Below are 15,132 nucleotides of genomic sequence, written 5' to 3' on the forward strand. Positions count from 1 at the left end.
TCCAATATTTTATATACACAAATATAATTGAAATAGTTTATATAAACTGAAAGTGAAATAGTTGTTTAAAGGAGGAAATAGCATCTTTAAATACCCACAGTACATTAGCAAACACCAATTACATAAAATAACAAATACAGACTCATAAACAAGTTTAGTAACTTGTTTTCACCAATAGTAAACAGGAGCTTCAATATGATGTATTTACCAAAAAAAGACAAAGATTGAAAAAGAGAGTCACACCAGTAGCACACAAATATGGTCAAATTTAAAAAGCAACGTATCAGTCATCCTCAGAGTATTTTTCATATAACTCATGAAATGACACATATTAAAGTACATCTATAATGCTATTTTATTTGTTAATTGCTTCAGCATCCAAACCATTCTATTAGGTAAGGCTACAATTTTTCTGAAAGAGCCAGCTAATGGTATAAGGAAGAAATCAATAATGAAAAGATTCTATTTCTCATGCAACTTAGTGTTCATCATATGGTGGCAAAAAAATGAAATTGGACCTATAAGAAAGTCAATTTGAATTTTTAGATATAGTAGCTACTTTATATTTGTAAACATAATAAATAAAATTAAATTCAATTCCACTCAATGAAAATTCATTTAAAACTTACTATGAGCCAAATATCATGCGAATCCTAAACAACTTAATGTTAATATAATGACAATGAACAGGTAACAATCAACTCCTAAGAAAATCCATTAGTAAAATCAGAAGACTCACATGGATGGTTTTTAGCTAGAGTATTAAATTTATTTATAACTATGAGCCATTTTTCCCTAGTTAGACCTATTAGCTACAAGCACCTTTATACTGGGTGGGAAAGAATAAAAATAATAGAAAATAAAAGATCCACCAGAATACACAAAGTAAGTAAAATCTAATAACACAATTGTCAGGAAAAGAATCACAGAAGAAGTAATCATTTAAGATAGAGATTATATTTTGATGAAAATAACGAGAACATAGTTAAAACCAAAAAAGCTGATATAGAGTGTTCTTATTAGAAAGAAAAATACAGCATTTTGTTCTGTGATCCTTTCTTGTTGCTTTTCAGTATTTACTGACCTGGTCAAAGACACTGAATGTGGGCTAGCAAAACAGAAAATATGATATGGGGAAAAAAAGTTAAGGTTCAATTAAAATAAACAATACATGTCAAATATTTAAAAAGAAAAGCAGAACTTTGAAAATAACAGGGAAAAACGCCTACCTTCATTGGAATATTTGTAATAGTAGTTGAAGCCAAGTCGAAATGCTGCTGTACTAAAATATTTAATTTGGTAGCAAGATGCCGTCCTGCACGAACACTATGAACTTCGCTGGTTAAAACAGGAGACAACTACAGAAAAGTATTAAAAAAAATAACCCACAAAACATTAATACTTTGTAACCTGGGGTTAAATATTTTACTTCAACAAATAAAAATTAAGTGTTTTTACTTTTTAGAATTTGGAAAAATAAAAAGGTCCATAAGTTAACCATGATCACTATTTTAGCAATAAATTTTCATGCATTCATTCATTCAACAGACAGGTAGTAAGCAGAACTTACTATATTATATGCCAGAAACTGTGTGAACTACTGGAGGATACAGCAGTGAACAAAGGCCCTGTCCTCTTGAAACCTGGAGTGGAGTAGTCTTTGATTTAAATATATATTTTACTTTATAATCTTTTACTTTTATTTATCTATATGCAAAACGGATTTGAAGTGGCCCAGAGAAATACTGTAGAAAAAATAACTCATCTTATGGAGAGGACAAACCCTTGCAGATAAAACTACTCATTCATTATAGGGGCCAGCCTGGTAGCAAAGTGGTTAAGTTCGCATGCTCCACTTTGATGGCCCAGGGTTTGTGGGTTCAGATCACGGGTGTGGACCTATATACTGCTCATCAACCAGTGCTGTGGCAGCATCCTACATGTAAAAGAGACGAAGATTGGCACAGATGTTAGCTCAGCAACAATCTTCCTCAAGCAAAAAGAGAAAGATTGGCAAAACATGTCAGCTCAGGGCCAATCTCTCACGAAAAAAACACAACAAACAAAAAACTACTTCTTATAAAGAAAGTGGAAATCACCACAAACATTATATTTTGTCACCAATAAATGCGATAAGGCAGCCAAAAGTAATTTATAACAGGGTAACACACAATTTTACTCATTCCAGGGTAAAAATATTTATTGTAAATAAATTTTTTAGTTATCACAAAGTAAAGCCAACATATTGCCACATTATCAAAAGAGGTAGAAAAGAGTTAACAAAAAATGGGCTTATGCTGGAAACCACGCAAGACAATGAGATAATGACTTAAAAATACCACATAACTATAAAATATTCATAAACTAAGGTAATAACTTCACGTTTATATTAAATAAAGCTAAATGAAAAATGAGAGCATAAGAACATATACGTTTAACATAATTATATAAATACATATATCTACATTTCTAATCACAGACCAATGATGGAGAACATTATGTGATATAAATCCTTTCAACAATCAACAGACTCGTCTTTTCCTTTAAAATTGTTCACATTTATTTAAAAAGTAAAACCAAGGCTGGAAATTAGGTTTTTTCCCGCTCTGGAAGGGTGAAATTAATTTCTTTGTTATTGGAATATATTTTTGTTAAAGAGTGTATTGCTCTTCTAATGAGAAAAAAAGATTTTTACAGAATAAAAAGTCATTACAGCAGCTGAAATCTATTACAGTAATTGAAATTTTCGGAACAATACAAATTATGCATGGTTTTGCAACACATTTAATTAAAATAAATGTCAGCAGGAAAGTAAACAGAAAACACTAAATAAATCTACAATTATAACATAAAGAACCAATCTGGTGTTTCGCCATACAGGTTGTTTTGAAAGTTCTAAGATTGTCTTGGCAGAAAATGTTGGTAATACGATCATTTTAATGCTAACCATTCATAAGCATTTACTATTAATAACTAACAATGATCTTTTCTTCCATTACTTCTGTACTTACCTCTTTTTTAGGACGATCAGATACAAGGCTGTCTTCACCAACTGGGTAGGTGTGGATCAAGACCAGCTCACACTTCTGAATCTGCATGAGACTTAAAGAGAAACTTTTCACTTAGAGTATAAGAATATATACTATGTAAAGAATCTAGGCAGGTGAACTACTAGAAATTTAGTATACTAAAGCACTGTATTGCTATTATACTCAGATACTACTGTTAACACAAAAGCTAGATATTTAGAAAGACCGTATAATTGCTGTACTTGCATGAACATTTAATAAATAATTTATATGAATTTAATTCAAATGCAAAAATGATAATCTTCTGTGTGTTTGAAGGCCAAAGGAAATTTTTTTTTTAAACAAGGCCTTTAATAATCTGAATGAGATGGCTGAACACGTATATCCTAGCCTTTTGTGTGTGTGTGTGAGGAAGACTGGCCCTGAGCTAACATTCATACCAATCTTCCTCTATTTTGTGTGGGATGCTGCCACAGCATGGCTTGCTGAGCGGTGCTAGGTCTGCACCTGAGATCTGAACCTGCAAACCCTGGGCCACTGAAGCAGAGCGCACGAACTCAACGACTATGCCACTGAGCTGGCCCCAGGGAAAATTCTTATAATTAGGTATAATTTTCAGTAGGTAATTGCCACAGAGAAAACGAATATATTGTGTCTCAGCTTCCCTTTTACTAATGTTTTTTAAGGACAAAATCAGGCAATACAAACCATTACCTATAATTAGTTATTTCAAAGAATACAGGATTTATAATGCTAAAACGTTTCCCTAACTCTTTATTTTGAAATTTCCAAACTGACAGAAAAGTTGAAAGAAAAGTACGATTCAATGAACACCCAAAAATCCTTAACCTAGATTCACTGTTAGCTATATCTGATTTCTCCATACATACCTAAATAGATGTATACTTTTTTTCACTAAGTCATTTGAGAATAAGTTGCAGAGGAAATGATACCTCATTCCTAAATACTTCAGCATGCTTCTCCTAGTGACGATATCCTACTCATTAACAATACCAGTACTCCACCTAAGAACATTAATAACAGCTCAACCTACTATAGACTCCACATTGCAACTGCCCCATACACGTCTTTAATAGCTTTTTTTCTTTTTAAAAAATTCCTACAATGCAATTAGTTGCTATGTTTTGATTTAGTACATGCTGAATAATGCCACCAAAAATTTACTCATTTTACAAATTTGCAACAGAGTAGGACAGTAAGCCAACAAAACAAATACACATTATAAATTTATATATTATTTTACCCTTCTGATCATCTTTCCTGTGAAAAAAAGGAAAATTTTAAAGTGAAAGGAAAAAGTTTCTGATCAAACATACATTTTTTTGACTAATTTGTAGGGCCAGTAGAGAATTCAAGGAAATGCTAGCGATTACTACTCAAATTACTGGAATAATTATAATGAAATACATAGGACTATAAAATGGAATATTTATTTCATTTACGGATTATACTCACTGATCTGAATTAGCAGCAAGCTTGTTATGCTCGTGAATTGTTTCCTGGACACAGTCCTCAAGCATTCGCACATGGCTATCACTACGGCATAAGGAAGATGTAACAAACTTAGAATAAACAGTAAGAGAAAAAAATAAACCCACCATTCAGCTGTAGTATCTTGTTACAGGCACTTAAAGTTACTTCAGCAAGGACTGTCTTTAGTGTGCTCGTTCATAATACCAAACAACCAGATGAAAAACTAGTGAGAAAAAAAGTCAAATTCACCTATATGGTGACAATCTAAAGAGTTTTCACTGAGATGAGTCTTTATTTTAGAATTGGATAAACACAGCTTCAATATTAGAGGGGCCACTTGCAATATGCTTAAATGCTAACATGCTGTTTCTGCTTTTTTAAATAAAAACCACAATAGGACATTAAAATTCCCTCAGTGAAAGAATTACTTTGATTAAGGTCTCACCTTTTTGCATTAGTAATGCAAATTATTCGTCCTCTATTTCCAACGCGTTCTGCATTCTCCATTAGCAGAGTACGAGCCTCATGTTGGTATTCTGTAATTTTACACAGGGTTTCCACTGCTGCAACGAGGCCATGCAGAATACTGCAGCATTCTGGATCTGCCCGTGGATTAGGAGGCCCAACAGCAGCCAATGCTGCCATTAGCTAAGTAAAAGGGAAAACAATTACGTTGACAAGAGCGTGCACAAGTCAGACGAAAGCATCACAAGAAAGAAAACTAAAGACTAATGTATCTTTTATGGACACAAATATCCTCAACAAAATACTAGCAAACCAAATCCAGCAACGTATAAAAGAATTATACACCATGACCAAGTGGGACTTATCCCAGGAATGCAAAGTTGATTAAAAAATCAATTAATGTAAATATTGTATGAAGAGAATAAAAAAAAAAACCACATGATCATCACCATAAACACATATAAAGCATTTGACAAAATCTGAGATCCTTTCATAATAAAACACCCAACAACCTAGAAATAGAAGGGAACTTCCCCAAGCAGATAAAAGGCATCTATGAAAAACCAACAGATAACATCATACTTAATGGTGAAGACTGGATGTGTTCCCTCTAAGATCAGAAATAGAAGAAGGATGCCCACGCTCACCACTTCTATTCGACACTGTACTGGAAGTTCTAGCCAGAGCAATTAGGACAGAAAAAGAAGTAAAAGGAATCTAGGTTGGAAAGGAAGAAGTAAAGCCATCTCTACATTGCAGACGACATGATCTTGCATGTAGAAAATCCTAAGAAATTCATTAAAAAACTGAGAGGGGCTGGCCCCATGGCATAGTGGTTAAGGTCAGCATGCTCCACTTTGGTGGCCTGGCTTCATGGGTTGGGATCCTGGGTGTGGACCTACACCACTCATCAGCCACGCTGTGGCTCCAACCCATATACAAACAGAAGATGACTGGCACAGATGTTAACTCAGGGGTAATCTTTCTCAAGCAAAAAAAAAAAAAAAGAAGGATATTGGCAACAGATGTTAATGCAGGGTGAATCTTCCTCAGGAAAAAAAAAATTAGAAATAATAAACAAGTTCGCAAGGTTGCAGGATACACAATCAATACACAAAAACCAATCATACTGCTATACACTTGGAATGAACAAACCAAAAATGAAATTAAGAAAACAATTTCATTTACAACAGCACCAAAAAGAATAATATACTTAGGAATAAATTTAACAAAAGAAATACCAGTCTTACACTCTGAGAACTACAAAATATTGTTGAAAGAAATTAAAGATATAAATGAATGGAAAACATCCCATGTCATGGTTCGGAAGACTTACTATCGTTAAAATGGCAATATTCCTCAAGTTGAACTACAGATTAAGCATGATACCTCAGAACCCCAGCTGACTTCTTTGAAGAAATTGACAAGCTGATTCTAAGATTCATATGGAATTGCAAGGAACCCAGAATAGCCAAAACAATCTTGAAAAGAACAAGGTAAGAGGGCTTTACTTTGTGTCTGCATAAGGATACTCTCGAAGAACCTGTCAAAAACTAACAGTGGTAGGGATAAACAGTGATGTGCTGGTAAACCAGCTCTCCAAAGAGGGAAAAAAGCTCTAATTTGTAGTTTGCCAATATCAATGCTTAAACACTCCCACTATGGCCGATTTCAAGCACTGACAGTGAAGTTGGCAGGAGATGCACACAGTCAGCTCTTGCAAGTTGCTATGAGCAGGCTCCAGCACCCCACTAACTGGTACAGGGGATGCGTGGGAAGCTTCAAAGTTTACCTTTTACTTACACACACACACATGCATGTGTGTACATATGTATACATGATGTATATATGTAAGTTTTATTTTTAAGTTACATGGGTATTACTTATTCACAAAAAGTAATCAAAAAAGAAAGATTACTGTGTATAAATGACTATGATAAAGTCCCTGGTAAACAGGAGAAGCTTAATAAAAAGTAGCTTTTTAGGGGAGGAGTGTTGTGGTCCTGGAGAAAGCAGAAGAAAGAACATGTAACTTTTGGAGTCAGACAAATATAGACTGAAATTGGGCTCTGCCTATAACACCGTGTGACCTGATCAATCTCTCCTGGCCCTTTTCCTCTAATCTAAAAGTGAAAACAATAATAGAACCCGGCCCACACCAGTCTGATACTTTCAAACTTCAGTTAACTTAGCCAACAAAAACAAGACCCAAACTCCTGAAGTCCGACAATTTTTCTGTAAGGAAATTTAAGATGTATAGGACAGAGTTATGTGCTACAATGGAAAGAACCCTGGACCCAGGTACATAAGTCGGACAACCTCTGACCCCTACGGGCCTCAGTTTCTTCACTTGCACAATGAAGGAGTTGAAGCAGAAGATGTCTACTATCCTTCCAGCCCAAACATTCTTCAACCAATCTACTTAACTGTTACTCATGGTTATTCACAATAATTTGGGAAAGGAGTGACATGGATAACTAAAGTTAAACATTAAATGGGTTAACATAGACAAAATTATACCTAATTTATACAAAATGTCAATCATTTTACATCATTTCAAACACCAGTGATTTGCTAGATAGTTGCCTTCACCACTGGAGTTTGCTCTTCTGTTCACGATCTAAAAGTAATGAGTGCGACATAATGTGCCTTCACCTTCAGAGAGCAGAGGGAAGTGGTAATTCTCTTATCATCAGTATACTTTCTATTATCAAATGCATACTTTTTACTGCACTGCAGAGGTGCAGTAAAGAAAATCTATACAAATTTGCACTTAGTTTTTTTCATACACAACTAGAGAGACTTCAGGCTTCTTTCACAGCACCTCTTGAAAGAAATAAAGCAGAATACATGCCATTTCAAAAAGACATTACAGAGGGAATATATGGAATGCTTAATATGATTTTTTCAAATAATGAAAGAAGAAAGAACATTCTGGAGTGATATAAATGCAAAGCCAAGCCAATAAAAGCCTACTCCTTGAGTTATCCAAAAGAATGAAAGGTTAGATATGTTTACATATTATAATATTAATCACGACATTTTAAGACTAAACGCTGTGATAAACACATTTTCTTTAGAAGTGTTCTATTTAAAATACGCTTGAATGGGATTATTTCCACTGAAGGGCATCCATTAACAGAAAAATTTTAACATGAAATAATTCAAATAATGTAGTATTTCACTAATGCCTGTCTTTCATGTTCATATTCATCAGTGAAGAACCTAGTAGACTGAGATCTTCTATCTAACTAAACCAAGGCAAAGAACATAACCTGCCACAGTCAGTATCCGTAGATAAATAATGTTCAAAAAGCATAAACTTGGATTGAGCATGGGTTTATTTCTGCTCCCTCCTAAAATTCCACTAAAACTGTAGTAAAGAAATTTAATTTTAAAAAGCATAAACCAAAGGGGGAAAAACCCATAAATGCATAAAGATGAAGAGAATAGAGGAGGTGACAACAGCAAAAAAAAGATGTCAAAAGAATGTATTAAAATGGATGGTGGAATGGTAATGGGCTTGGTTGGATGAAGAAAGCTGAAATCTAAGTGCCTACAGGGAGGAAAAAGGCAAGATGATATGTGCTTCAGCATCCGGAAGTTCAGGAACTGGAGGGATCACGTACCACACAAAGCAGGGATGAGGCAAGACCCTGAAAACTATGAATGACTTGAAGTCAGTATAAAGAGCAACTGGATTCCCAGACCTTACTCATACCCTACCCATGTAAGTGACTACCCCTCCTCAATGCCCCCAGATACAGAATCACATTCATCGGAGGAAGTGAGCTAGAAAGGTACCAAGCATGGATACCACAGAGCATAGTACAGTGTAAGGGTACGATAATGGACCAGTGCTGCCCAACAGAACTTTCTGTGATGATGGAAATGTTCTACATGTGCGCTATCCAATACAGTAGCCATTATGCACATGTGGCCTACTGATCGTCTGAAACATGGCTAATGCTACAGAGAAAGTGAATTTTTTTAATTGTATTTAATTTTAATTAATTTAAATTTAAATAGTAGCTATTTAATAGCTAACAGGAGCTACATATGGCTAGTAGCTACTACATCGGACAGCACAGTACTAGACTAAAACCAGAAAGACTGAGTCAAAGTCTGCCTACTGGATGGGGGAACCTACCCTCTCCCCTGGCTCCCAGAAGGCTGACAACCAAGTTTACAGCATCCTTAGAAGAGCGGAAGATCTTCTCTGGAGACCATGAACAGCACCAGAGAGATGATCTGTCCATTCTGACATCTGAAGGCCCCCCAGTGAAAGCAATTAGATTAAACCACAGTGAAGCCCAGTCAGCACTAGCTATTCCACAACAAGGAGATCCTCTAATCTGCTGCTTAGCGCCTTGCTTTTAATAAAGTTGCATGGCTAAATATCAATGGCATTTAAGAAAAGCCTCAACATGAAAAGAATTCTGAGAGCACCGCCCTCTGGTGTACTGGTTAAGTTCACACACCCTGCTTCTGGTGGCCCGGAGTTTGATGGTTCGAATCTTGGGTGCGGACCTAGGTACCGCTTATCAAGCCATGCTGTGGCAGGCGTCCCACATATAAAATAGAGGAAGATGGGCACAGATGTTAGCTCAGGGCCAATCTTCCTCAGCAAAAAGAGGAGGATTGGTGGCAGATGTTAGCTCAGGACTAATCCTCCTCAAAAAAAAAAGAAAGAAAAAAAACTTCAAATAAACTATTATTAATACCTTCAGATTAAAAATTACACCCATAAAACAAGAAAATGATATGACAAAATGGACATAATTAGAGCATAAGTAAGAGTTCTTGGAAATTAAAAATATGATCAAATAATAAATTGTGTATAAGGATTAAAAGAAAATAGGTAAAAGGCTTAGAAAGTAGAACAAGAAGAGGACCAGTGAGGGGCCGGCCTGGTGGCACGGTGGTTAAGTTCGCATGTTCTGCTTTGTTGGCCCAGGGTTCGCCGGTTCGGATCCCGGGTGCGGACATGGCACTGCTTGGAAAGCCATGCTGTGGTAGGCGTCCCACATATAAAGTAGAGGAAGATGGGCACGGATGTGAGCTCAGGGCTGGTCCTCCTCAGCAAAAAGAGGAGGATTGGCAGCAGATGTTAGCTCAGGGCTAATCTTCCTCAAAAAAAAAAAGAGGACCAATGAGAAAAAGAATAAGGAATTTAATTCAGTAGGTCCAACATCCCACTAAACGGGATTCCAGTAAGAAGCAGAACACAGAGATAAGAACATTACCAAAGAAACAATACAGGGAAATCTTCCTGAAAAATACAAGGCCTAGCTCAACCAACACCAAGGGACATCATGGAGAAATTTCAGACCATAAAGGGGGAAAGAAAAGATTCAAAAAGGTTTCAGAGAGAAATTATGAGGAAAAATGATATTAGACTTCTCAACAACACTAGAAGCTATAAAACAGTGGAAGAGCGTCCTCAGAATTTTAAGGAAAAAGTCGTTTCCAACTCGAAATTTCTATATCCCAGGCATTAATAAAGTGTAACGTAAGTTACAAGAATTCTGGAGGTAATACTCTACCAAAACAAGAGATTCCACAGAGAAAAAGAGGAAAAAAACTGGGATCTGAAAAATAGGGAGAGGTGAGGATGACAGCAGTGCGCTGGGCCCAGAAGCAGCCAGTTCAAAGGGAACAGAAGACTGTGCTCCGAGAAGTTTTGTAAGGAAAAAAAAAATCAAACTACTAAATTTCTACTACATTCATGATTAAAATATTGAGAAGTTTTGTAGACACATGAGGAAAAGCAGCAACAGATAACACAGAAAACTATACAAATTAAGAAAAAAAGGAAACGATAAACTCTAGGAATAAACAAAAAGTTGTACGAGGAAGGAAATAAAATATAAGTCAAATTGTTACGCTGTACACCTTAAAACTTATACAGTGCTGTATGTCAATTATATTTCAATAAAACCTTAAAAAAAAAGAAAGGAAATAATCACATATACTACTTGGCTTAGCAGTGAGTAACACTTTATACAGACCTTATAATGCAAACACGGAATTTTGAATAAACCAAAAATTCCCATATAACAACATTGAGAAAATGAGGGAAGGGAAGAAGGAATATAAAAGGTAAATCCTCATTGACAATGATGATAAGTAAAGTTTAAATTGAGAACTCTATAAATAGCAGTAAAAACATGTTATTTAGAAACACAGAAGTAAATACTAGGTGACCCAAAAAGTTGAAAGTCTGCTTCTAGGAAGTGGGGAAAGACTGGAATGGAGATAGCTCTTTTTCTTTTAGTATCAGTTGGTGTTTTAAAACTACCTACAAATACTATATTGATAAAAAAAATTTAACTATTTTTTAAGAAAGTATTACCACATTCAGATAATTTTTTAAAATGGCCACAGCTCAAAACCTAACCATACCTCCTGCAAATTTTGGTCTTCTTGAGTCCAAGAATTTAAAACATGTGCTCCGGAGTCACTCACAATGAAATTCACCTAATAGATTTTAAAGAAATAATTAGTATTCAACTCTAATTCCACTCAATCACATCATATTTAAAATAATATGCAGTCTCCAGCACTGATTTGAAGATTGACTCATTCATTCACTCATTTCATAGTTAGAGAATGCCTATTACATGCCAGCCACTATTCCTGGCACTGGGGATATGGGAACATAGCGATGAATAAAACAGTTCTGTTACTCACAATGTGGGGAAAGCCAGGAGTGGGGGATAGGGGGAAAACAGAGGGCAGTGCAGGGAAAATACAAATAAATAAGTGAACAAGATAACTTTAGAGAGTGATAAATGCTTTGAACAAGAAGTTGGTTAGCTACTTTAGGTTGAGAGGTCAAAGAAGGGCTCTCTACAGAAGTGGCACCTAAGGGGAACCCAAAATGGCTCAAAGAAACCAGCCATGGACAGAGCTGTACGTAGAGAATTCCAGGTACAGCAAACAGCAAATGCAAAGGCCTCTAAGTGTGAACCCTCAAAAGAGTGAAGGGCAGGGCAGGCAGAGGGGCAGGAGACAAACTCAGAGAAACAGGCAGCAGCCATACCACATAATCATTGAGAGCCAAAATGACTGATTTGGACTTCATTCTAAATTTTAAAGTAAAATGCAAACAAAAAAATACTACCAAGTAAGATGACATGCACAGCAAGGATATGTCAGAAAATATATCAAATGATGACTATGTTCCCTTTTGGGAGGAGGGTGAGATTATTTCTTTCCCCTGGACTACATGATCTAATCCATGATCTTTTTTCATAATATCTACGAAATACTAGTTTTGCTTCCCCAGCAAGCTTAATTAAGTAGCCTTCCTTCCTAAGGCCTATCTGACAGGGACATATTTTACTAGCCACCTCATTTACATTCTCTCACTGAAATCTTACAATCACCATAGGAAGTAGGTGTTACGCTTACACGGGAGGAAACTGAGGCTTTGAGAGATAAAGCAGTATGATCAAGGTCACACTGCTGGTAGCTTATGATGCCAAGATTTGAACCAAAGCCTGTGCCCTATATCACTACATTATCCTTCCTCTCATATACTTTCTTTTAACCCAACATAATGCACAATTTACAAAGGAACTACATTTTAATCTGGAACACATCTTTACGTATAACATTAGACTATGTTCAGCCTTACTGTTACTGCCCTGCCTGTGCCAGTCTAAGAATTGGTTAGGTTCCAGTCTAGGCTGCTCCAAATGAGAGACAAAGCAAATTATCCACTTGTGGCTAACCAAATGACTTTCTCAAAATAAACCAGTTGAGATTCTGAAACCTGAAGATAATTTGCATTCTTGAAATTTCTATCAATCTTCAATTTCTCTTCTTATTGATAAAAACAATTTCTGCTTAGCATTCTTAAGAGCAGTTCTTTCTGATATGGCCAAATCCTGCAGCAGTACAGCACACATTCAGTAAAACCATAAGCACTCAGCCTGCTTAGGTTCAAATTCTGGTTCTGCCCCTAACTAACTATGTGACTCAGGACAAGTTTCTTCTCTTTACCTCAGTCTCTGCATCTCCAACAGGGCAATAATAAATAAGGCTGATAGTCAGATGCTACAAACCAGTACATTCTGACAAACTGCTTAGAGCCGACAACCCTTCTGCTTAGGCTGGCAGCAGTTTTCAACGGTCAGTGCCTGTTGCATCTGGTTATTATATACTTTGAATTTTATCCCAGTAAATCATAGTCGCTACCTCATAGGATTTTTGTGAGAATTAAAAGAGTTAATAAATATGAAGCACTTTGGAACAGGCCTGGCACATATAAATGCTCCATAATTGTTAGTTGTTGTTATTGTTGCTGGCCCTAATTAAATACATATAACATATTAATCCCAAAAGAGAAGTCTATATACCATATTTTTAAAATAGCAAAGAGTTGCAAGTCAAATCTATAGTAAATTCACATATAAAAAATATAACAGGCAGTTAAGTACATCCCCCAAATCATGATTTTGCTTATACTTCGTACTCACCAGTTTTCTGAAAGGAAATATATCATACATTATTCTACAATATTCCATGGAAGATTCTACTGAGCAAGTCCACAATGATTTAGATATAGGGGCCAAAGGGATGATTCCTTGGGTTCTATTCTTCACCAGCATATCAAACTCAACATGCTGTCTGCATGATTCTGCCATGTAAGGGCAGTGATCCACAACGAATACTGTTTTATGAGATTCCGAAAAAATCTTCATTTTGTTTTACCCTGTAAGGGATAAAATATATTAGCCAAATGTCTTATACATAATATTTAATATCTTAAATTATTTCTAATTAATGTATCTTTTTTCACAAGAAGATTTGGTAGGGAACATGAATAACGAGTATTCAAAGAAATTTATCCAACAAAGAGCAAGATTTAATGAGGTCATTACCAGAAAGTAACTATCAATTCAAGGGATGAGCTACACCATATTAAACTGTCACTCCACCAACCACAGGCAAAATTACAGTCCACACATATTTTTTTGTTTTTTGAATGAACTGAAAATTGTCAGAAGAAAATATTTTTCCAAATAACTGTACTTGACTGGCTTACATAATAACAAATATAATAAACGACAAATACTCTTCAAATAAACTTTTGATGATCCTTTCTAATTGACATCAAACACATATAAACCCCCAAACTAACCCAAGTCAGATTTGGGCTTCCCTCCAAAAAGTCTCAAGACTTCTGAAAAAAAGGGGAGTGGGGAGGAAGGGAGAATTAACAGGAAAGAGGAGTGACAGCAAAAGTAAGGCCCAGAACAAAAGAAATATCTCCTAAGACAGCTACATATCAGGTCTTCCCATCAGGATAAGGACTTGAAATTCACACTCTCCCCCTTCCTTAGCTTCTGAAACACCATAGTAATTTATCACGTACAATAGAAAAACTTAGTTGCTACCGGCACACTGTTGGGGAGGAACAACTTTTAAAACTTTTTCTTATAGAAACTCCCTTGCTTCGCTAATAAAATCTTATCCAGAATAGACAATCCACATTCAAAAAGCACATGGTAAGCAGAGCAAAAGTGTTCATCAAAACGAACTGAATTTTTACGATCCAGCTATGTTCTTCTCCTGTTTTCAAATGCATTTCCCCTTCATGCAAAACTCTTGAGAAAACTAGACACACTGCTGGAGGGTGAGGGGTGGAAAGTACAAGGTGAGTGGATACGGAAGACCTCAGGATCGAGGTTCGCTTACTTTCGTGCCTGGTCCTGCAGTGAAAACGAACAGAGGCTATGGACCACAGCCACTCTGGAAAAGGCTGCTGGCTGGGTGGGAAGGGTCAGCGCACAATCAGGAATGTCTGGTACCAAAGACAGGGGGCTATGCTTTCCCCGCTCATCTCCTAGCACACCGGTCCTTCCCAGGCTTCCTAAATGCAGGAGCGCGCGCGCGTGCGCATGAACAGAAACACCCACACACTCAGACTTGCGCGTGCGCAAAGACTCTTCGACAGCCCCGCCAAGCTGCCCTTCCCCCTCCGTGGGCTAGACGCCCAGGTCGCTAAACAGGAAGAGGGCGGAACCAAGGGAAAAAATGCCTCCGACCATCAAGATTATTCTCCCCGTTGATTTTCCCAATCACTCATTGGGAAGATTGATCCGGGCAACCTAAGAGCCTTCCCAACAGCGAA

General features: G+C 36.4%; 1 protein-coding gene across 4 annotated transcripts in view; it reads right to left on the minus strand.

Moving 5' to 3' along the window:
• Positions 1 to 15,132, minus strand: part of INTS13 (integrator complex subunit 13) — a 29,932-nt gene that overhangs the window by 14,684 nt on the left and 116 nt on the right. For 2 of the 4 annotated variants that reach the window (XM_001502728.7, XM_014740702.3), the window contains exons 1-7: positions 14,697 to 14,962; positions 13,475 to 13,710; positions 11,394 to 11,468; positions 4,969 to 5,171; positions 4,506 to 4,586; positions 3,012 to 3,102; positions 1,230 to 1,358 (exon numbers count right to left, since the gene is read on the minus strand). In XM_001502728.7, the coding sequence (XP_001502778.4) occupies positions 1,230 to 1,358; positions 3,012 to 3,102; positions 4,506 to 4,586; positions 4,969 to 5,171; positions 11,394 to 11,468; positions 13,475 to 13,699 (804 nt within the window). In that variant the 5' untranslated portion in view covers positions 13,700 to 13,710; positions 14,697 to 14,962. Of the gene's footprint in view, positions 1 to 1,229; positions 1,359 to 3,011; positions 3,103 to 4,505; positions 4,587 to 4,968; positions 5,172 to 11,393; positions 11,469 to 13,474; positions 13,711 to 14,696; positions 14,963 to 15,132 lie in introns of those variants that run through there. The other 2 variants (XM_070271094.1, XM_023643277.2) reach the window with 1 other exon arrangement.

Source organism: Equus caballus, chromosome 6, assembly GCF_041296265.1.
Source record: "Equus caballus isolate H_3958 breed thoroughbred chromosome 6, TB-T2T, whole genome shotgun sequence".
In the NCBI taxonomy this organism is placed as follows: Eukaryota; Metazoa; Chordata; class Mammalia; order Perissodactyla; family Equidae; genus Equus; species Equus caballus.